This window comes from Drosophila serrata, unplaced genomic scaffold, assembly GCF_035046125.1.
Source record: "Drosophila serrata isolate PLE 108 unplaced genomic scaffold, ASM3504612v1 contig_241, whole genome shotgun sequence".
NCBI classification, from domain to species: Eukaryota; Metazoa; Arthropoda; class Insecta; order Diptera; family Drosophilidae; genus Drosophila; species Drosophila serrata.
In genome coordinates this window covers 2,903-27,546 of record NW_028257139.1, presented here as the reverse complement: position 1 = coordinate 27,546, position 24,644 = coordinate 2,903, and the positions used below count along the sequence as shown (strand labels likewise).

General features: G+C 39.9%; 1 protein-coding gene across 1 annotated transcript in view; it reads left to right on the top strand.

Annotated features, from left to right (window-relative positions):
* Positions 1 to 21,531, top strand: part of LOC147643866 (tyrosine-protein kinase-like otk) — a 55,285-nt gene extending 33,754 nt beyond the window's left edge. The window contains exons 3-8 of the mRNA XM_086832027.1: positions 9,645 to 9,768; positions 9,855 to 9,978; positions 10,091 to 10,175; positions 10,979 to 11,089; positions 17,456 to 17,656; positions 21,344 to 21,531. Coding sequence (XP_086688153.1) covers positions 9,645 to 9,768; positions 9,855 to 9,978; positions 10,091 to 10,175; positions 10,979 to 11,089; positions 17,456 to 17,656; positions 21,344 to 21,531 — 833 coding nt within the window. The remainder of the gene's footprint in view (positions 1 to 9,644; positions 9,769 to 9,854; positions 9,979 to 10,090; positions 10,176 to 10,978; positions 11,090 to 17,455; positions 17,657 to 21,343) is intronic.
* The last annotated feature ends 3,113 nt before the right edge of the window (positions 21,532 to 24,644 follow it).

Genomic DNA, 24,644 nt, shown 5'->3' with positions numbered 1-24,644 from the left:
CTTTCTTTCGTTCGTTTCCTTTGCCGGGTCCTTTGTTGGCAAACATTTTTCTTGTCCTACACTTTAAGCTGGCCATTATTAAAATGGCTGATAACAGTTTTGGCTGCAAGCCCAAAGTCAAACACAGGACCCACGCACACAGCCACACGTAGAGAGACTCACTCACATGGATACGGATATGCCCTGGAGCTGTCTGGACCTGTCCTTTTGGTGCGATGAACTTGTCCTTTCCCCAGCCTAGGATCCTGGTCTCTTTTTGCATATATAGACTTGACTTGACTTTGCTGCGCCGGCAACTTTCGACATGCGAATAGCTTTGACTGTCTGAAGAGCCTTTTGCAAGGTCAGCTACATTTTGTTTTTGACCCTTAGCCACACCTCCCACTTTGGACGACCGCAATACGTGATAAAGTCAATAACTAAACCAATTTTTCGTTGAATTTCTACATTTCAAACAAAATAAATGTAGTAAACATTTCGGCCACTGCTCAAATTGGCGGTCAATTAAAATGGTGGCCTGATTGAAATTCCTTTTAGCCGGCAGGCCAACGCGGCGTATCAGTAATATGCTTATTGCTTTTGATACACATCAGCGCGGGCTTTGCTTTGTTCAGTATTGGTTTCTGATTTTCGTGCTTTGTTTTTCTTTGGTTGTGTTTTTTGTATTTCCGTGCGACCACAACAAAGTGTTGGAGGAACAGGTTAATTGATACACAGACACCACAGACTCAACATCTACGCTAACCCCAAAACATTCCCGCCAGCACTTCCCAGTCCTCGTCGCGTGTGCGTGAAACCTTTTGAAATATTCATGAAATCAATTTTGAGGCGTGCCCGGCAGCTCACTAATCTTGCATGGATCGGTCTTATATATATATGTATATGGGCTCTAGTAAGTGTGCCTTGGCGATTATATCAAAATATGGCTATGGTTATGGGTCGAACCAGAGGACGGGTAACATTTCCAGCTAAGCTCTAATGGAACCAGGCAGTCCTGGATGTATCAGGTCTCGTATTGAATGGATGTGGTCTAAATTTAAGGTTAATTAAAGTTAGTTTTTGTATTGAAAAATGTACAATCAATATTTAAACCGAAAAGTAGCTATTTTCCAACACCTTCTACTACATATAATTAATCAAAGTCCTCACTCATGGCACACATTTCACTCAACACAAAAATATATATACATACATGAAAAAAAAAACACTGGAATTCCCAAACATCTGTTGCCACATTAGCCACAAGCTGAGAATGGTAGCGAATGGATTTTCTGTCTGTCCCCTCCACAGTTCCCTTCGACCCTGTCACTCGACATTATCCTTTCGCTTTCAAAGTAGCCTTTGCCAGCTGCTGCGGCTAAGCGCAAAATTAAGCAAATTAAAAGCCGCACCAAGAGCAGCTGCATAACTCACATGTGTGTGCCTTTTCTATAGCCGGGCAACGTGCAGGTCCGACCAGGACCACTAAAAAAAAGCAAAAAAAAATGGAAAACCGCAGCCGCAACCCTCCGCCCAGCTCAGGGTCACCTACAGAAAAATTTTACCCGAGCAAACAAAACAAATACAAAACAAAAAATAAAAGCGTTGAAAAAATTTACTCAGGGGTAAAAAAGAAAATGCCATTGAAAAATGTTCGCTTTGCCGGCCATTTTCAGATTTTCATCAAGCTCAGCTTTCGCCCACTCACTCGCCCTTTTCTACCGAAAACCCCACTTCGTCCTTCCCTCTTAAAATACATACAACATCAGCGCATAAAAGCCGCGTATTTATACAGTAAAAGAAAAATAATTCTCGCTTTTAATTTGCACTACTTTAAAAAGTATCCATTAAAAAAGAGGTAAAAAGAAAGTTAATATTTTACTTTTTAAAAATTAAATAACAGAAAAGAAAGTTAAGAATTTAGGAATTTGTCAGGAATTAATATATCTTAATATATCTTAACACTTAAGCACTTTAAAAATTTAAGTGGATATCTAAGTAACTTAATCCGCCATAATATTTAACTTAAAGAGAAGAATTAGTTTGGAAAGCTTAAAGAAATTTTTGAAAGACTTAAGACTATTATTTTCTTTCGGTGTTTATAAAAGCGAGTATCGGTGAGCAACCAAAAGGCTGCCAAAAACATTTAAATTAAAATTTCTCTATATACATACATTGGTTTTATATGTACTACATACAATATATACAACAAAAGCGGGTGAAAAAAATTTCATGGCCTCCTCTGGCATTAACTGTTATGGGATTGGGCTATATGGCTACCGGGCAGTGGGCGGTGGGCGTGTTTGACGGCGTAGGCGTGGCCATGTAAGCCGTTTAGCGCTCTTTGATGGCGGCAGCAAAAAATTTATAGCATGCTTTTAGGCGAACCATCAACGAACCGAATCGCAATCGGAGCCGGACAATTGGGCAATAACCAGAAATGCAGTCCAAGCGCAAGACCAGAAATACACAGCCACAGGCAGCAAAACAGATGACAATTTAAAATGCCTCCGTTAACTATTACCAAACAACACAGCAACACTAACCCAACTCCATCGTTTCACAAGGGAGCGAAAGGGTTTGGTAGCTAGGCACTTTGGGTGCATGTTTAATAGCATTTGTTGCTAATCAATGAATAATTTATGTGCCAAGAACGCGAGTGTGTGCCATGTGAGTTTGTTGCCCTTACAAAGGGAGTACCTAGAATGATTATTCACTTTGTACATTACTCTTTGAGATATACAGACTTTATTTATTAAAGATCAGTAACTTATACATCATTAAATATACATTCTTTTATTCAATTCTGAGAATTCTAAAATTTAACCAAGCTTAAATATTTCCTAAGCCCCTATTCAATTTTAAAGTGAATTCCAACTTTCGGTTCTCACTTCTCTTAACCCTTTTAGAGGTCTGTTTTGTGGCAAGGCCGATATATTGTTGGGCGTTAGCGTTACACATTCCCGCCACTTGTTTTTGGCCCAAGTGTGTGGCACGTTGCAAGTTGGACGTTGCTGGTCGCTAGTATTAGATGTAGTAATCGTGTTGCATTTAATATGCGACTTTTAATAGCGCAATTATTATTTGCATGTTGTAATAGGTTCTGTACCAAACCGAACCGGGGGTTGGTTTAAAGAGTTCCATCCAGAAGAAATTGAAAATGATTTCAAAGGAACTACTAGGAAACTCCAACATCAACCCTCTGGAGACAGCTTCAAGCCCACAACTTGGGTTTTCATTGGAATAATGTGGCCTATGGAGCGTGTAGGGATATCGATCGATTCGGGTAAACTATTTAGCCATTCAAGTATTCAACATGCTGGTAAATATTTAACTGGCACAACAACAAATACAACATCGGCCCAAGAAGCAAAGACATTAGGCTAAAAGTGTCGCTGGGGCATAACAATTTTCCAGCAATTAATCTTGATAAAGGCTTTTCAGCCAGTGCCATAAACACGGTCATAATCATAGCTAACGCCAGGCTCGCCAACTACCAAACACAAGTAAATTGGCAGGGAAAAACTTTTAGACAAAAGTGAGCCAACCACAGAGACAACAAAAGACACAAAGAAACAATTATTGGATAAATTCACCAAAGCTCATATCAACCTACATATCTGTGACTATATTTGGTGTATTGTCTTGTACTAAGATAAAGAGCGTGAACAATAGGTTTATAAATATCTAGAAATGTTCTGGTGGAAATTGAAACAACTAAAACAATTAAATTCTTTGTAATAACACCACTCTTAAAAGAGTCTTGATGAATACATAAAGAATTGCCAGTAACAATATCAAAAGTTTTCCTTATAAGACAGTTAAAGAACCTCCAAATTACCACCTTGCTAATTTTTTTTCTGTGCACAATATATGACTGTGTGTGCTACTGTGTGTGAGTGTGTGTGTCTGGCATTTAACTGTTAGATAAATGTTGACGAGGTCAATGGGCGCCAAGCGGAAGTTATAGTCGGGCGCAAGTCGTTCGACGACACGTACAAATAAACTGGAGGCATCCACATCCCGAAAAGGGATGCCCCTAAGCCCCCCTCAGGCCACCAGTCAACTTTGGCCCATTAGCAAGAGGCAAATGGCCCAAAGGGCGGAGAGCCGAAGTACGGGGAGCGACAGAGGAGGCTTTAGCTGCATTACGTGCCCGGACCAATAATCTCTGTCAACATCAATTTGCCGGCCGAACAACTGAAACTAATTAAATGGTGTCCCATAAATTGCACATTAAAGCAAATTTATTGCAATCCCGAGCCAGCGCCAAAATCGAAGTTATTGCCAAAGTCGCGAGACGTTTAATAAACTTTGTGGCAGCGCGAACGTGTCGCGATCGTTGCCCAAATACCAATTGTGATTTATCGTAAAAGGGAGATGTGACCAGGAGTCAATGGGGAAAGATATAAAAAGCTAGAAGGAAATTAGGAAGAGTTAGGACTGGAGCTAGAAAATTTAATCAGCCATCTTTTTATATCCGAAACACGTAGACACGTAGCAGACAAAAATGTAATTCTTTATTATTAAGAACTATCTTTAATTCCCCTGCCATTACATCGGAAGCTTTTTGATTTATTCATTAAGATTTTATAAAAAAATCCTGGATGAGTTATCCTTTAAGGAATAAAATCAAATCTTTCTTGACTCTTACCTTCTTCACGTTTGATTGTAGGTTGCCTTTGATTTGAAGTCTTAACATTAGCTCAGCATTTGTTACCTCCTTCTGCTTCCGCTTTGCCACAACAATTTGCGCTAACGATGTCCGTGAGCAATGAAAGAAAAATGTTTTCCCTCACACGTGTCTGCAGTGATCCATAAAGTTTGGTTATGTTTGACTTTCGGTTCGGGCTTATATTTCACTCAAATGTCGCTGCAGGCTTTTCATTCTAGATTCCTTTTTTACTCCTTGTGATTTATACATTTGAGCTGGGGCTTTTTCCTATTGAATTATTAAACAACCCGTTGGTTATACTACATGTTAAGGCCAATGAAAGTTGTCCGGATGTGAGCTGTAGTAAAATCAGTTTGACATAATCATTGCAACTGCAGGCAGGAGTTCCTTGACTCTGTTCCTCTGAGCGACTCCTGTCAATTACCCTCGGATGACAGCATTCTCCTTCTGACTCTCAGCCTGCCTATGCTTGTTATTGCCCCATCCACCATTGCTTCGGGGAAAAACAGCAACCCCCTTTTTTTGTATTTATTTTCCTTTTTTTGGGGGGAAGGGAAACCCTGTCTAACTGTCTCTGTTGATTGTGTGTTATTTTAGTTTGCTGCTGTTGCGGGAGATGTCTGTCTTGTTATTGGATTTAACGAAGTGCAATGCATAACGCGCATACGCCATGTGCGCCCATTCTCAGGCAATATTATTGTAAAGTCATGCAATTCACTTTTTTTGGTTAGCTTAGTTAGTTTTAGCCAGCTAGTCGGAGTTTAAAGAAGAGTCTCCCAATTAAGCGATATTTTAAAATCAGCTAAAAATAAATCTTCTACGATGTATATTAAACGTATTTCCAGATACCAATTTCAAGAATGAAACAATCTAGAATCAAGCCCGCAGGTATCTCTCTCTGCTCAACGCCTGCAGAGTTGCCTTTAACAACCACACATCACGCATACGCCCAGTTATCCATTTTCAGGACGTTCGCCGTCTGCTTTCAGCTGGCTGCTCTTCACAGCTTGATGCATTCCCCGTGCGGTTTGGTTTGGTTTTTCTTTCTGCGAATGCGACACAAAGTTGCTGCTGCCGGCTGCTGCTAGATACTATACACAGATACATCCAACTCTGCCGCACCACTGAAATGTCTGCTATTCAGGGAGAACTCGTCATCATCTCCTCCATCATTGGGGTCCCTCCACCGAATGAAGAGGGAAAACATTGTCACGTGGTTTTTGTATTTAGTTGTGCCCTCCTGCTGTTTTTACCTGCCGCCGCAGCAACTCTGGCAGCTTTTTCTTTGCGGTGACTGCATCCACTCCTCCAACTTCCCATTCACAGTCACACTCACACTAGCACTAACACTTACATTCACATTCACACTAGTGCAATAAATTCGCCGGCCCGAGTAACGGCTTGTGTGTGCCATTGTGGAGGCTTTCCATTGTGGCAGAAGCACACAGCACACACAGATAGACAAGTCGCCTTGGTTTGACTGTGTGGGTGTAGTTATCCTGCATTGTTTGCTGTGTTCTGTTGCCTCGCTGTCTTTGTTGTGCAGGGAAATTGAAATAAATGTATGTGTAAATGCGTCAAAATTAAGTTTATTTCTTTTTCGCTGTTGCTTTTTAAATGTCTTTGCCAGTGACAAGTGTCAATTAGAAAAAAGTTCAATTACATTAAGCCGAGAAGGGAGCCAGCAGTGGCGGCACAGCTACAACAAGTAGCAGCATTGTTATAGTCACTGCCATGAAGGAATATCCAGAGAGAGAGTCATTTTCAGTGTCGTTGTTTGTGTTGTTTGTTGTGTCGTTTGTGCTTTTGTGCCGGAGACAAAGCCGCCCAAGAGATGTATGTATGCGAGTGTGTGGTTGTAATTGGGATAACTCGGGCGTAGTTTTGAGCACATAATGAACGCAAACAACTTGGATACGAAACTACATGCCTGAAATATCCGACCATGCTTACAAAAATATTCTATGGTTTGTAAAACAAAAATATGTGAAATGCTTTCCTAAGATAACAAAGATGGTTGCATTTAATTAAAATATGTATAGCATTGGTAAATGAATAAATTGGTTAGAGTTTTAAAAAGAAGTAAGCTAAAGCAATAGACCGAAAAATATATGTTTAAAGAGGAGTCATGAGTGAAACAAACTGAATATATTAAGTACCTCAAGCAAACCTAATTAGTTTTATTCTCACTCTCTGAATGGCCTATTCGCATCTCTTCAACAGCATTTCTGTCCTGTCCACATGAAATTTTACCCACCACAGCCATTGACAAGGCCCATTAACTGAACAGTTTCCAACAGTTTTGCAAATGTTTAGCTGCACAACTAATTTGGCCCATTTAACCCCCCAAAATCCTAATCAAATGTGCTTTAAACTTTGACATTTCTCGGTGACGACACACGTCGTGTCATGACCAATCTGCTAATGAAATAAAATATTAATTAAGAAACTCCAGACAGCAGACACTGTCTGATATGGGGATAGTATATACATACGAGTGGCGAGCCAGGCTAGAATATCGTTTCCTCAGTGGACACTTGGAGCTGTCGTTTGGGTAATTGTAATGTTTGGCATGCAATTAAGCAAATGATGAATGAATCATTCAGTTCGGGCGAGATGCGGCTGGATGCCAGACACAGACCCAGACAAGTTTTCCCAGTGCCAACTTGAGTCGTCCAAGTGCCGCAACATGGCGTATGCGCAATAATTTAGCGTATAACAAACAATTCCCTGGAAGAAGCGACATGTCCAGGCCGCAGACAGCGGACACTCTCCAACGTTTATAATTTGATCATTATTTATATTTAAATAGGTCCTTCCCCTCCCACGCACCAAAAACACATCTGTTCGCTGCTTTTTCTGTGCGGACCGTTTGCTTTGTTGTTTGCTGGCCTGGCTAACAACAAATTGAAGGGAAATGATTCCATTTCATGCTAGATTAAACATGTGTCCACATAATTTATCGATTATTTATCATGTGGTCTGCTACGGGTGTGCTCCGTGTGGCCAATTTGAAGTGAAGCCGTAGGCCCCAGGCCACCAGCATGTCCCTGCGACTGTGGGAGGAACTTTGTGTGTGTTAAGCTGAGGTAGTGTGCTTCCCTTCCCCTGCCCCTTGTGTAGGCCTTTTGCGGCCACATTGCGCACACAAGTGCAAAATTAGAAACAAAAGCTGTGCCAAAGGCGTTTACCCTCTGCAGGAGCAAGTGAAGTTCGATGTCGAAGTCGATGTCAGAAGTACGTTTCCATGCCTTTGCCATTCGAGCCACTTGTCGCTCCAATCCGCCCAAATACCCTAGGGATGTGCTGGAGTATGATGGCCATAGAAGTCACTGGCAACTCGTTTCCCTCAGCCCTTTATATAGGGATATGTGACATATCTAAATATACCAGAAATTGGGTCAATGCATCCATTACAATAATGTTTGTTTTAAGGAGAGGACCCTAAGGAGCATCTGTCTGAACTCAGTTTGATTGTGCAGCAGCCGAATTTGGGTTAGAAAACCAGAGTGTTCTCTATACTACTTAATCCTTATATGAGAGCTTTATAAGCCCACCAGGTCTATTGTTTATAGATTTTATTTTATTGTGAGTTCTAGCTCATTAATACTCTGTTAATATATAAGAGTGGAGTCTCTCTTTACAATGTACCCATCTTGTTGATTATTTTGTTGCCTTATTTGCAAGGATAATTGAGAAATGGTTGATTACCCGCCAGGGTAATTGAATCTTCGTTCACTACAGCAACAATTTTTTCACTTTTATCCCCGTTTGATTTTTTTCCCATGCTCTTTTTACGCGCCAGACGCATTTGCCATTGCATTTTTACCGCATAAACACACACTCGTACTCACACACACACATACACACACAGGGTAGGGGGCCGTGGACAGCACAACAGGAAAATGGCGGCCATTTTGTAATCCGCATGTGGCTGGGTAATCACCCCTAAGCTCCGCTTTTCCACTATCCCCTAGCCGCAATCTCCCTTCTCACACGTGCGGCGGCTTTTTCCGGGTTTGCCGTAATGTTTTTTTTTTTCTGTGTGCTTTGTTTTGCGGCATTATGTGGTCGCTTGTCGCTGCATTTCCCGGCTATATCTAGTTTTCCCATCGCCCTTGCCCAGTATCTCCATCGCCGCATGAATGTTGTGATTTTGTTTGGCGATTTTTGGCTATTTTTGGTTTTCATTTTCCACAGATCGATCGATATTTTAAAGCTTAGCCAAATGGTGCGAATACAGTGAGATTTGATCAGATTTAGAGGTAATTAAAAAGGGGAGTAGATGGAAAAATACCTAAGAGCCACACCTTGCTAACTATAGAATAAAATATATACGATTTGAATAAAAAATGTCATTAATGATATAAATAATAATCTGAGATTGTTAAGGGGTTACATTTGATAATTTTGAAAAGTTCTGTAATAAGTAATTCCCTTAAGGAATTTTAAATTGTATCCATATTACTGTGAGATACGAGTGAGGGGTCAAGGCTTAACAATATACATATACGATTACCTTCATATTTCTCATATTTATCGAACACAACATAATTCCTTTCAATTAACCTAATATTCATTTATATTTACACAAATATCTTTTGGGTAATTAGAGAATTGGCTGTGCGTTCTTCTCTCGACAGGCTGGCCAAAATGAATCACTTGATAAATTCTTTGAATCGCTGCCAGAAAATATGAAATATTTTCCTAGTTTGGCACAAACAACTTTATCGAAATGAGTGCAACTTCATAATGCTTCATTTGCTCTTGCCACGCATGAGTGTGCCAGCTCTGCTATGCAATTGTTGAACACTTTTTGACAAATCGTTGCCGCAGCCACTTGAAAATCAATTTGCCAACTCAATTGACTTTCATTCTTGGCTAAAAGATTTTCCCAGCTCAGCGGATAACTTAAAAATATAAAACTTGCAAACTTGCCTCAACTTCCACTCCATTCTTATGTTATTTTGCTTTCAATCTCTCCTTTTAGATGGCGAAATCCTGCGCGTGCTGGTGAACAGCTCGGCCGAAATCAAATGCGATGTGGGCTCCAGTCTGCCCGACGACAAAGTCCTGCTGGTCGTTTGGTACAAGAATAATTTACCCATTTACAGGTAGGTCAATCTGCGCCCTACGAGCGCGTGTATCCGCCTCCGCGTCCGCGTCCGTATCTGTATCTGTATCTCAATCCCTTTGACAGCTACGACACACGTGGCGCCCATGCTGGGACCCCGTCGCACTGGCGGGACGAGGAGGTCCTCGAGGATCGGGCCATCTTCCGGACGCACAAGGAGCCGGCGGAATTGCTTATAAATCCGGTTAAGGTAACGTCCATCCCCAACCCCATCCGCATCCCCATTCGCATTCCCATCCGCGTCGGAATCGCGAGTGTCAACATCGCAGCGCTTTATAATTGGAATTTCATTTCATTTTCAGGAAAAGGATGCGGGCAACTTTCGCTGTCGCGTGGACTTTAAGCTATCGCAGACCCGCAACAGCAATGTAAATTTGGAAGTTGTTGGTGCGTATACCCAGAACTGACTGATGTCAGGGATTCAATCAATTTCGTGTGCCACTTACTGGCATAAATATTTTACAAAATTGCGAGCAATATCCTAATTAATTTGGAACAGTAAACACTTGATTTTATAAATCAACAACAAAGTATACTTGTCAAAAAGTAATTTGGCAAAATGTGATATTTTTCAATAATCTACGTAAGGGTTACTAGGTACAAAACATATTAAATTATAATTTTTACATATAGAAAGGACTGAAATTAATAGAGAATTTTAATTAATAATACAAGTGGCTTTTAAATGTAGTTAGTTAGTTATTATGTATTTTTGGAGATTGAAAGCCCGCAAAGCCCAACCCATTCTAAAACGTTTCTGTTTGTTCTGCTAAAATCTCAATTAAAACTTTCCACTTCAACCAGTTTGAAAAACGGAGAGAAAAAGCAATATTTTTGTTCATTGTACACAAATATGTAGGAATAAAATCAACATTCGCATAAATAAATAAATATGCCCAGCCAGAAACGATTATAAAAGCAATTAATATTTGTTTCGCTCGCACACACAGGGAGAGAGAGTCAAACATAAATTAGCTGAAATGATTTCTCGGTTAGCCGCAAAACTTACAATTTATTATTTGAGGGATATGCATGAATATGCGTAAATAAATATATACCTTTTACATTGCTTTTGACAATGCCAAATTGTTTCTGATTTGCGGCTGTCGAAAGAGCTGTCAGGATATAACCGGAATTTAACAGATTACATAATTTAATAAGTTCCATTTTCTTTGTTTTTTACTTCACAGTGCCCCCAATGCAGCCGAATATCTTCAACGAACGACGAATGCGAATCGATTCCAGGGCAGGTCCTTATGAAGAGGGCGGCAGCCTGGAAGTCACTTGCGTTGTCTATGGCGGTAAGTCACGGAAATGCTAATCAAAAAGTTACCGAATTCGATGCGAGGCAGTGGACTTCCACTGAAATAAAATATTAATTGTGCCCTCTATAAAATGCAATCAATAATTAAACTTTACAAGTGGCTGTATAATCATAAACGTATCCAGCACGAACACAATCACAAAATTAAAAATGCGCTATCGAGGGGACAGAGAGAGAGGGAGTAACTAGGCTTTGTTGGCATGCAAACAAAGGGGCCAGAGTATAAACAACAAACAATAAATAAGGTGGAGAACTTTAATGTAAAGTTCAATCCAAAGAGCGAAAGAGCAAAGCGAAATACAAGCCAATTGTGAGGGAAAAAGGATGGAATAATGGAGCCAAGTTAATTTCGAAAATGTGTCGCCTTAACAAAAGGATTAAAAAACAGTCAAGTAGCAACTAAAGAGGAAGGCCAGAAAATCCGGGAGCAGTCAGCAGGATTTGTTATCGATGATTCCCAGGGCGAAAAGTTAACACTGGGTACACAGAAATAACTTTTGGTATTGAAGTAAATTCAAATATTTTATTTATTGCTTCAGAAACTATCATAAGTATGTTAACAGCATTCATAGAGAAATGAGAAACATAGTTATAGCTTTTATTTTCGGTTAGGTTATGCTACTGAGGAATGAGGAATATAAAATCTAGTAATATATACTGCTTCCTTCAGTGTAAACTTCTCCCTCCCATTTATCTCTGTGCACACACAACCCATAAGTCAATTGTTGTTAATGAAAACCAATATAAGAATTGTTTGTACGAAATAAAGTTGCCGCGAAAGGCGAGACTGCAAGCGGACTGAGAGGACAATTGCGAGTTGTGAGTGGAAATGGCTCGTATTTTCCTCTCAAAAGTCGTCACAGTGTCGGACATAAGTATGTCGACTGGTGGCGTTCGCAGTGGCATTCCCATTCGCTTTCCCTGTCGCGTGCTTTATCGCTGTGGAGTCCCCTTTTGTTTCTGGGTCTGGGCGGAAGCGAAACCACTTTGAATGGTTTGACATGTCAACGTTGACATAAAATAAATCACCAAGCCAGCAAACTGCACTTGAAACTGCTCCGGCAACTGTTAACTGGTCAGTAGTTTTCCGGGAGGAGAGAGCGCAGTGGAGGAGAGTGGAGGAAAAAAAGAAGAAAATCACCAGAATTGGGCACTCAAAATGTTGTATGTGCCAATTAAATGGGGGCAAGGAAAATGTTGCCAATGTACAAATGTGAATACATACGAGGGGGAGGTGGTTGTGACCAAGTTGTTGACAAGGGAAAAAGGAAGTCAGTTGATGTTGGCAAATGAGTGGGGCGGCGGAGGCAAGCAATTGGAGTAGTTGAAACTTGTCCAAAAAGAGGGGGAGAAAGTGAATTGGGTTTATGTACGACTCTGTGTGTATATGTGTGCTTTTTGGTCAGGCTCGTTGACAGTTGAAAGGAACAAATTGATCCTAGTTGTAAGGAAAATTGCTACACTTGGGAAAATGTATAAAATAATTGTTCAATTAAGGAATAATTACAGAAATGGTCATATACAAAATGTTTAGTTTCTTTGAAATTATGGATAATTTTCTTCTTCTTTAAACCATTTAGAATTTGTATATTTATTTCTAAGTGACCATAACTTTTGTCTTTCAAATGGACAGTACCTTTTGCAAACCACTGAACATCTCTGTGATGTTGCCATGCCGTGGTAATGGTGTGAAATTGAAAATAGTAGCCTGTGCTGCTTGTTCTGCCCTGCTGAAATCTTAAACAGCGGGCGGAAATAAATTGCAAGCAAATGCTGACATTATGCTCAGCCCGGCACCATCTCCGTCTCAGTCTGCGACTCCATGGCCATTTCCATTTCCATTCTTAGCTGCTTTTGGCTGGGGCTCTGGTGTGGTCAGGTCTTTGGCATTCAACATGCAATGTCCATTACAGAAATTGCAATTCTGTGGCAAAAACAAAAAGCCAGGAGGGAGGAGGCGAGTCTAAGAGCATAAAGTGCTGAAAAAGTTGCCACTTAAACAAGTGCAATCAGGAGAAGTAAGTCAAAAGCGGCAGCGGCGATGAGAAAGGAGTGTACCGCTCCGGGTTGCAGATGAAGGTAGCCGAAATATATAGGGAATGAGGCGGAGTAGCTGCCTGTTTCGGCTTAAGAGTGTGCGAAATCGACAAAGGGGCAGTAAATTTTATTGCAACCTAGGAGGAGGCCACCATTGCAAATGAGCGCGACACGCCAGCCCCGAAAAATGCCGGCGAAACGGGGAGCGAAATGAAGTTATAAACCAGCACAGCACAGTCAGTGTGGGTTGTAAAAATTACCAATCTACTTCCAGTTTCCCCTTCTTCAAGCTTCCCCAAGTCCGCCGAATCATAAAGAATATATACATTGCAACTGGGGGGCAGCCATTGTGAGCTGGCATTTGCCGAGCAATGGGGAAAATCGGTGGGAAAACTCTGGGTTTATGTGGCCACTAATGCATAATATTCAACGTTGCCTTCTTTGGCACGCCATGAATTTTACACACGGTGGTTTCTGTCCCATTTTCCTTCTACTCCTCCTGACTTCAGTTTTCCCCCCGCTTCCAAGCCTCCAGAAACTCTCAGGAGCATATAGGAAAACAGGGGGGATTTCAACTGAATACTGATAAACATTTCAATACCCTGTTTTGTTTTATTTTCTTTTCAAAAGTCTGCTCTAGGTTTTTTAATGAGTTAAATATATTAGTTTTCTTTCTAGACTTTGCTTTATTTTTGTAAATATGAAATAGTAATGGATAGTCCTTCTCATTAAACTATTCCATACAACCCTTAATACCTTGAAAGTACCCAGCATGGGAAAAGTGTGCCAGAAATGGCTTTCTACCCTTCGCATTTTCTTCTTTTCTTTCTCTCGGTGTGTCAAACGGAAGTGCAGGCGTTTTCCGCTTTTGCCAAAGTGAGCGTTGCCCATATTGTTATTGTGTTTACCATTGTTGTTGCTCTAGGCAGGTTGCCCGCTACAAAATAGTGTGCATTTTTATAAAAATTTTCTTTCCTTTTTTTTAGTTATTATTATTACTATTACTATTACTGCCACACTGGCTGGTTGTGTTTTTGTGGCACATTTCGGAGCAGGGAAGTGCAGCAATACGGGCCATGCAACAACACAAGTTATTTACCAAACAGCGCGAAAATAGAAACAGCCGAAGGTTGGAAAAAGTCGAAGGAGATGAAGAAGTCCTACCAGGCAACTTGACATTACTTTTTAATAAGTTAATATTAAATGTAGAGCTTTAAATTTTAGCTGCTCTTTTAAATTTTAAATGGACATTACTTTGTTTGGGATTTCAGAGATTATATATTTATTAATGGGTTAAAATGTCTATCTAATTTGATTAGTACATTATTTTAAAATTTGTTCTGCCTGAAACTAATAGCTTGTTTGGCTTATTAATAATCTTGTGAACAAAAACTTGGTGCAATATTTGGTTATACTTTAAACAGGGACCCTTAAAGTCAGAGAAGCTTTAAATTTATTTTACAGCTTCCTCGCTGGACAAAAGGTCAAATGGCAACGAGGAAACGGGGGCAGAGAGATACACAGAATGCGAACTGAATAAACAGAAAGTGTAGGAAAGACAACAACATAAAATATATTTATGTGGCATGGCAGAGTTTCCTCCTTTTACTTTTTCTGCTCCTACTGTTTTTTTTCTGTTCTTTTTTGTGTTACTATCAAGAGTCCTAAATTTTTGTTGTTGGTGCTTCTATTTCTTGAGTGCTTTGTTTGCAAAGACCCTGCCCCACCATCCTGGTATCCGGGAGTGTATCTGTTTCACCCGAGACAAATCCAAAGCAGATGCAGCAGGAGATGCAAAAGATATGCAAAACTAAACAAGCAAATATTTCAGCATTGCATAACTGAGGGGCTCCTTCCAACCCTTCATAGTGCTTCTCGTCGCATTCAGTGCACTCAGAGAAAATTAAAATCAGTTTGGGTTTATGATAAAATATTACTATCTGAGGGGGGTTCAATTATAAACGTTGCTTAAGGGAATGATAATTTTAGTACAAATATAAAAGCCAGTACAAAGGCTTTTATAAATATTATTGTATTATAATATTCAATCCTCATTTCATAAAGCTATGACAAGCACTCCTAACATATTGATATATTTATCAACTGTTATCCTCCAATAGTATATATTCCAAAAAGTTTAAATCAAAGTTGGTCATAGATTTTCCCCTGTGTAATGCTTAATAATGTGAGTAAACAGAACAATAGGCAACCAGAAAGAGAGACTCTCGCCCTCTGAGCCCTGGTAACGTGTGTGCAAAAGTGCATAAGTGAGTCGGACTTGGCAGGCAGCGGCTTTAAGTCTTCGCCGAAAGGAAACGCTAAAAACTGGCACGCATTTGAATGCTGGCTGCTCATTAGGAAGTGGGTGGTGGTGGATCCACCTGGCGAACGTGGACCTGGTGGGTGCCAGGTGGACATGGCAAAGAAATGCTAATGTCGCTTTTGCCTCATGCTGCTGCTGCTGCTGCTTTTCAGCTGCCTGGCACAAAAACCCGTTTTTGGATGCCTGTACTAAAAATGGCAAAGCACTTGGCAAAAAAGTAAAAAGAAATAAAAGAGAGAAGCCTGCTTTTGGGGGACGAAAGCCAAAATACTCTTGGAAAATGGATGGGTTCTATGGAATATGTTTTAAGCAATAGTTATGCAACGATATTTTTATGCACTTTATAAAAAAAGTAAAACAAAACAAATTTACAATTTTAGGTCTTAAAATTAACCCAAAAACACAACAGAAACAAAGAGAAAATATATTAAATTGAACTTAGCTTTTGGTTGGGGTTTCTTTACCCTTAAAGTAAAAATAAAATATATAAACCGTGAGTATTTTTTATTTATACATTTTAAAATTGTTTATGTATAGTAGTAGCTTCTTTATGGTCAACTCTTAAACTCATATTCTTGAGAGTGTATAAAAATGCTGGTTAGAAGAAAGAAAAGCCGAGAGAGAAAAAAACTAGTACAAACTTTGAGTGCGTTTTGTGTATAGAGTAAAGGCAAGTCAGCTGTGTTTGTATGGCTGTGGCACCTTATGTTGACATTAAAAAACAGGCAGATACCACACATGGCTTGGAAGGAAACCTAGCCAGTGGCTTTAAAGTGAAAACATGAGTCTCTGTGAGAACTCCTTCTTTAAAACGACAGCCACAACTGCATTGCCAAATCAAACTTTTCGTTCCGCTTTTCTGTGGCTCTTTTCTTTCCTATTTCAGTCAATCACTGGGAACCATTAAGCCGCCTTGCTACACATGCGCTAATCTACTCTGGCACAAAACACACTCAAACACTAACCCACACAGAGACACTCAAATGTACACATCCACAAGAGTATGTGAAATATTTTCATAAACAACATAAAACTCGACCAAATGGCAGTTATTAATCAAAGTAATGTGCGTTCACCTCTCCGCATATCCTGCTCCATGCATATATATGTGTATGAAAATCTATATATGTGTCCGTGTCACACATTTTTCAAACATATCAAGTGCAGTTTTCGGGCCATCCGTGGCTTAGTTTTAGTGAATTTCCAGGTGGATTTAATGGCACTTGTTCAGTCGCATTGCTTTTTATGGCTACTCATCAAGCATTTTGCGTAATAACTATGTAATATTAGAAAAATATACAAGCATATCGCTGAATTTATTTGTGTCAGCGTTTCACACTGGCAGAAAAAGTTGTGCAGACTTAAGAAATAAAAGTAGACTAAGAGAATATCAGGAGAGATGCCAAAAAGCACCCCTCTTACCAATGTGATCCATTATTTCTCAGTGTATTATTTGCCTTCCTTTTGAATGAGTGACCGACCACCCGTTGCTATTAAATTAATGTGCGCTCATATACGCACACAAAAGCTAATTTCAGCGCTTGATTAAGTTGAAGTCGTTAAAAGCGGCCAAGTGCCACACGCTGCGTATGAGTAATGTGGCTGAGCGTTCTGTGTGCCGGCTTAAGTGGACCACACTCCGCAGCGATTGCACCACAGCGGTGGCTAGTTAACAAGCTCCACACAGCTAACCAAATTAGGGGTTCTAAGGATAGACTATAACAGCCACTTTATTCCAGGTAATGGATAATTTTCGATAATAACGAGTCAAGTCAATCTTACTTCGTTTGCCCTTTTAGAAAATTATGAATGATTTGTATGACATTAAAATGATTTGTAGTACAAAATGCCAAGTTCTGGGTAATTCGGGAGCATTGAACTCGGTATGATGTTGATTTTTATTGAAACAACCAAAACATCTAATGAACTTGGTTATATTTTAAATCCTCCTTTAAAACCTCTCCTTTTTCTACAATTTTTCAGGCTCTCCGCCACCAACTGTCACCTGGCTGATGAATGGGCAGCTGCAGAACAGCGTTGTCGATTACACCTACGACGGGACCATCAACAGCAAGCTGGTGGTTCGCAACCTATCACGCATCCACCAGCATGCGGTCTACACCTGCCAGGCGAGCAACTTCCACAAGAAATATGTGGCCACCAACATAACCATTGAGCTATACCGTGAGTACTCTTTAAAAAGATATATATAAATATATACGAAATGAATACTACAAGAGAGAGTTGTTATTAATATTTACGCTTTACCAAAAAGCAAACTCAACTTTAAAGTCTACAGATAAATAAACTCCACAGAGTTCACAATATGACCAGACTTAATATAATATGTTGTTTGTTTTTATTTGTCGGTTTTTAATTAAAAAACTGTAAGCCTTATTTTTATCTCAACTTTAAAAAAGCCTTGTATATTTCGGTTTTCGGTTTCATTAAATGTCCTCCCTTTCTTTTTATAATAAATTGAAAATTTGTCTGCATTGAAGCGAGCTTAAACGACCCAAATATGGTGCTAAAAGCGTTTTGCCAAACAATTTATTTATTTATTGTATTTATTTCACTTTTTCTGATTCTGATTGTGCGGTCTTGCTTTTGTTGTTTGGTTTTAAGCGTTGCGATAAAAGTTTTAACAAATAGCTGCGCAGATAAAAACCATCCAGGCACCCGGCAACAAACAAAAAAAGAAACCCCTGTAGAAGAGCCCAGGGAGGCTGGGTGGGCAAAAAATAGATAATAAAATGGCTTATGCAAATATAACAAAATGCAAACGGCCCGAGCAGCAACATTGCATGCGATACCCGAACACGAAAAAAGTATACTATATAACCAGAAATTCCTGTGCGTAACTTATCCTACCTACCATGACCTGTGACCCGGCGCATATTGTACGACCCAACATGGTATCGAACTATGTATTTTCCCCTTTGTGGATGTATGTATAGAAGTTGCGTTCAGGTTAGTGGAGTGTGCATGACCCCAATGGATTTATTATTTTGTGCAAATTTTTTAAATGCCCCTTTTTCAACACTCTGCTCGGGAACGGGCACGGTCAGTGGCAATGCAAATTGTTAAATTGAATTAAATTTGTTGCCAATTTCATGTGTGCTTCGTTGCGAGTGTGAGTGGTTAAAAGATTTGTGCTTGGGCAAGCACTTTCCACCAAGTTTATTTGTCATGGCAACAATGAAAATAGGAATTCAGTCAACTTTATTAGTTGCGGAATCAAATTTTAAAGAGGGAATGGAGGGCATTTCTAGTGTATTTCGAATTGTGAAATACTTTATATATTATAAATAAATATACACTGCTAACTCTAGGCTGAAATTTACTCTGAAAAGCAACAATTTTCATATTAAATCAGGTAGCAGAATTATCTTCAAGTTCAGACCACTCTACCTCTTCGTATTCTTGGCCTATTGCCGCATAATATTTGTGTTGTATACTTGGTTATTAGGCCCCTGGCATTGCGCTAAGAGCCAAAGATTGGCCATAGAATTTTATGGCACTTTGGCGCGTCTGTCATGGCTCTCAAAACGCCAAAGCAATTGGACGTCAATTCCTACTTAGGCTTCCAGTAACCGACAAAAAATAATGTAAAAATGTTCCACTGACAGCAGCTGGTGATGCGCATATTTGATATTATTGCCCCGAGTTCGGGACACAAGGAATATGTCGCACAGGCGAAGACATAAAAGTTAACACGCCAATAAGGAATGCCTTGGATGAGGCGGCGGAATGTCGCTAACTTGGTCAATTAATGTGGCCACAGTTTCGTAATATGTTTAGCAAATGACCTTGAAATGCAGAGGATAGGGTGGTGGGTGGGTGGTCCTAACCAGGTTTCGCCACTCAGTGCTAACAGACTTTTGCGATGTTTTTTCTGTGTGTGTTCAAGTTCGCGTGTAATGACAGAACGGGCGACCGGGAAACAGGGCAGTTGAATAATAAGTACGACCTTAATTAGTTAATTTTATGGCCACTAACAATTAGATTACGCCCGGCACGACACCCACTCCCTCCCTAGCAACAACAATTATGAGTGTTCCTCATTAGCACACAATTTAAGTCCCCAAAAGGGCTGGCCAAAGCCGATGTGCAGCATTTAATTGAATTAAAATTTTCCCCATGCATCATTTGGTATGCAAGTCTGCCCGAATTTTCCTTGGGGGCTGTTTTCCCTTATTTAAATCTGAATTGCATTCGAGAGACAAGCTTTTAAAGGAAGAATTATTTATTTTCCTCCGATTTTGGCAAACAGAAATGTTTTGTTTTTCAAGCCTTAAACAATTTAATCGCTGTTTGGGACGATTTTGGTGTCGTCCTTTGGGCCTGGTCTTCTATGCTCGCCTGAGCGGTGCGTTAAATTAAATATTTAAATGATTTTTCAATGCAAATGTGCATAATTAATTTAATTACAGTAAAGCGCTGCAGTAGAAGCAGCTGCAAGAACAACAACCGCATGAAACCTGTTCAGTGCCTATGAAAACATTAAAAAATGTGGAATAATACTGTAATATATGCAGGAGAAGAAAAACAACAACAGAAAAGCTGGAATTGATATAAATAAAATTGTAGATTGTTGCATTACACCTCGCTGCAATGCTATTGCTTTTTTTCCTTTTTATTATCGCATTTGGTTTTAACTGAAATGTCACGGCTTTAAATTAACGCACAAAATGCGCGGCCAACCGCAGCAAATGTAACAACTGAAAAAATAACAACGGTTAAGTCCTTTAATTTGCTGGAAATATATAAATAAATATATTCTTAAAGGTATCATGTGAATTGATACCCTCTAATGGGTTTATTTGCAACCTTGAATAACAATTTAAAAACTCGATTATTTCAGTAATAATTTAAACAACCTGTCAAATACTATTCTATCTGAATTATTCGCAAAACACATGATATTTTTTAATATTTATAATCATTTTCCAATTGAAACCCAATGTGCGTAATTTATAATTTGCAATGAATTCAGCAAAGCGCAAAATAAAAATAGAGACGGGAAGCGCGGAAAAACAATCACAGTCCCGATAACGATGGGAAATTGTGTAATACCGATAATGAACCCGGGACTCGAAGCGTTACGTGACCATGTTTGGGTAGAGCAAAAAATATGTTTGTTATTGTCTATTTGTTTGGGCAATTTTCAATTTTGTGGGTAAACAAATTGCTGTCACCATGAATATTAACAAAATATTCAAATTACATAAATATAATTGCATGAATATTTATTGGCTGAAATTTAATGCATTGTTTGTGATCTGCGAATCCGACAATAGCCAATGCCAATTGGCCATATGCCAATTATTTATTAAATGACCAGCCGCGGTGCCAGTCGGAATTTATTTTTTGTTTTTGTCTTTTGGCTTTTTAAAGATTCAAGAGTTCAAGAGCACAAGTTGCGAGTGAACGGAGGAATCTTTAATGAGATTTTCATTGTGAATTATTATTGTTACCCAAAAACGATAAACTTTTCATCAATTTGTTGCTGTATTCCTGCAAGTATTTTTCCGCCTGACATTTATCATTTTATATTATGTGCCCGTCCCTTCACGGAAAAGCAGAAATATCTGGGTGCCCTATGCTCGACATTGTTGCCAATGCAGTTGCCATTGCTAGTGGCTATCGTAATTTGTTGCAATTAATTTTAATTGCATTGCCTGTCATTTCCATTTCGATTTCGATTTTTCACACACAATTTGAATAAATCAACAAAATGCTGCTGTCGCAACAGGCAGAAACAATAACAGAAAAAAGAGGGAATGAAAACCAACCTTAAATGGCAATTTAAGCAAATAAATTAACGATGAAAATTAATGCGTTTTTATAAACAAACTGTGTGTGTTGCAGTGCGCCCTCTCCTCGTGGAAATCAGTTTCAACAACCAACCAATGTCGGCGGATCGAAAATATGAGATCGAGTGCCAGGCAATCGGCTCGAGACCACCTGCAAAAATCACCTGGTGGATGGGGAACCTAGAACTGCATGGACATAGCCAAAAGGTACGAGTATACCTAGTTTCAAATAAGAATTTGTAATTGTTGAGGAATTAATCGGTCGTTAATTATTACTTCTTTACTTGTTATTATTTTGCATATTATCGTACCTAGTTTACTGAACATAATTGTCTTGTTTACAACATAAAGCTTTAAGCTCACACTCATAGCCAAAATGCAGTATATGTGCATGAGTATTGGGACATCACGCGATCTTTATTTTTCTTCTGCACGTTTCTATATTTTCGCCAGTCAGATCTAGTTGGAATTTACCCGCAACCGCTCGCTTATCGCACCCGCTTATAAAACTTATTCTAAGACGCTACATGAATTAATAAACATAAAACACCTAAGACAAAAATAATACAGTCCACTGCATTTATAAACATAACAAATTTTGGTCCGTTCGAGTAGCCGGATAACCGCGATTGCTTTTGTGTTTATTTTCGTGAATAATAAGCCACAGATAAAGACTTTTCTTCGTAATGAACCCAATAATGCATCGGACGATTCAACAACGTGGTGCCTGCAAGGGGCAAATAACTCGCACCCTTAACAGCGCTACAGAGTTTTCACAGAGATGTGATAATGTGGAAACATTGCAGGTGAAGCTGAATCGTTTAGTAGCAACTTTCGACCACTTTATGGAGCTCTCCGAGGATTTAGTAGCATTCAACATGGAGGAGGGATATGAAGACCCTGGCTTGGATATACCCGAATATGAAGACAAGTTCTACAGCGCGCACGCTATTTTTAGTAAAGCCATAAAGGAGATGGGAGGGCAAGATTATGGCCAAGACCAGTCTAACATTTTGCTCTCAAGTACAGTGGAACGTCTATTCGAGGGACAAAACCAACTATTGGAACAAATTCATTCCTCATCGGGAGCAACTGACTTAAGGTTTGAGAAAATTCGGATTCCCACATTTTCTGGAAAATACGAGGATTGGAGCCAGTTTAGTGATCTGTTTCTAAGCTCAGTAGACAATAACAACAAGCTTTCCAAGTGCCAAAAGTTTCATTATCTGAAATCATATTTGGATGGTGAAGCTCTGTCCCTAATTAAACATATTGCCGTTTGTAATGATAATTACCAAGACGCATGGGAGAAATTGGAAAATCCTTATAACAAGAAAACGCTCATCGCTCGAACTTTTGTTCAGAAGTTTCTGTCGTTGCCTACCGCTAACAATTCGAATATCGCTGAGTTACGTAATGTAATTGACTCTGCCGACGAATGTATTCGTGGCCTACACGCGCTGAACTGCGACAGCCGCGATGTATGGCTAATTCATATTTTGCTCTCAAAATTAAGTTCTGAAATCAAACAGGCTTGGGCCAACTGTAATACGTCGGTCAAAGAAGAGGTCACCATAAATGATTTATTTAGTTTCCTTTTTGCTCATTGTGATACTTTGGAGTCTTGTCAGGAGTTACACGTAATACAACCGTCAAGACCAGTCCAGAGTAAACGCCACCAAGTCGCCTATCATGCAAGTGGATGAAATCAGCAGTCCCGCGAATGTATTTATTGTCAAGGTCAGCACAATATATATGCATGTGCTGAATTCAAAGTTTTAGATGTACTAGACCGCCGCACCTTCGCCAGGGATACTAAGCTATGTTTCAATTGCCTGAGTCGATCTCATCAAGTCAGGGATTGTAACTCATCGAACACTTGTCGTCAGTGCAATGCTAAGCACCACACGTTAGTTCATCCGGTTGATTCAAGATCGGTTCCTTTGGCTCCTGCTCATCTGTCAACTGCTGAATTCAATACGATTGATAAAGTTGCTGATACTGCCGCTGTTAGTCATCACACTCTGGAGAGGGCTAACAATCAAACCATACTGCCAACTATTCTGGCCAATGTAATCGACACATGGGGCAACAGGATCACATGTCGGTTATTGCTCGATACTGGATCGACAATAACTATGGTAGCCGAGTCGTTCATCCAAAGGATAGGAATTTCACGCACGCATGCTCGCATCTCAGTGGCTGGATTAGGTGCTAACCCGGCTGGTGTTAGCCGAGGACGTGCCAGCTTTACCCTGCTCTCAAGAACCACTACTGCAACCCTGGAGATCTCTGGTCTAATTATGAGTTCTCTGACTTCTTTGATTCCAGGTCAACAGGTCAAGTCCAGCTCTCCTATCTGGAAAACGATTTGCAGTCTTCCATTGGCTGATCCAACGTTTGGAGCTCCGGGAAAAATCGACGTTATTCTGGGCGCTGATCAACTGTGGAGCATATATACTGGAAATCGTCGAGAGTTTGGTATTGAATACCCCATCGCACTACAAACTAATTTTGGTTGGGTTATTACAGGCAGCTTCAACGATTGCAACGAAGATTTGGATTCGTTAGTTCGATCATTCATGGATATGGAACAAGTTCATCCAAGTAAAGCAACGATAGACTCCAGTGATCCTGCAGAACAACACTTTCTGGCAACGCATGCTCGCAGAGATGATGGTGTATACATTGTTCAGTACCCATTTAAGGAGCCCATTACGCCAATTGGATCAACGTTGCCACAGGCTTTAAACCGCTTCGCCGCTTTAGAGCGGAAATTTCGGAAATTCCCTGGACTCAAACAACAATACGTAGATTTTATGGATGACTATTTGAAAAGAGGACACATGGAATTGATACCTGCAGCTGCAGCGGCTGAGGATTCAGCACATTGCAACTATTTGGCGCACCACGCAGTGTTTAAACCAGATAGTACTACCACACGTTGCCGAGTGGTATTTGACGGCTCAGGAAAGGATTCCACGGGTCAATCGCTCAATTCGCGGCTTCACATAGGCCCACCTATTCAAAGGGATTTAATTGGAGTATGTCTTCGTTTCCGTCAGCATCTTTATGTATTTTGCGCTGACATCGAAAATATGTTCAGAGGAATTTTGGTCTCAGACGAGCATACGCAATACCAACGTATAGTTTGGAGAAAGGAGGAGAACGCACCACTGGATCACTATCGATTGCTGACCGTCACATACGGATTAGCTTCATCGCCGTTCTTAGCCGTCAGGGTTCTTAAGCAGCTTGCGATCGACTATGCAGATTTGTATCCGAACGCTGCAGTCATTCTTAACAGAGACGCTTACGTTGATGATATTCCTACTGGATGCGATAAAATTAAGGAT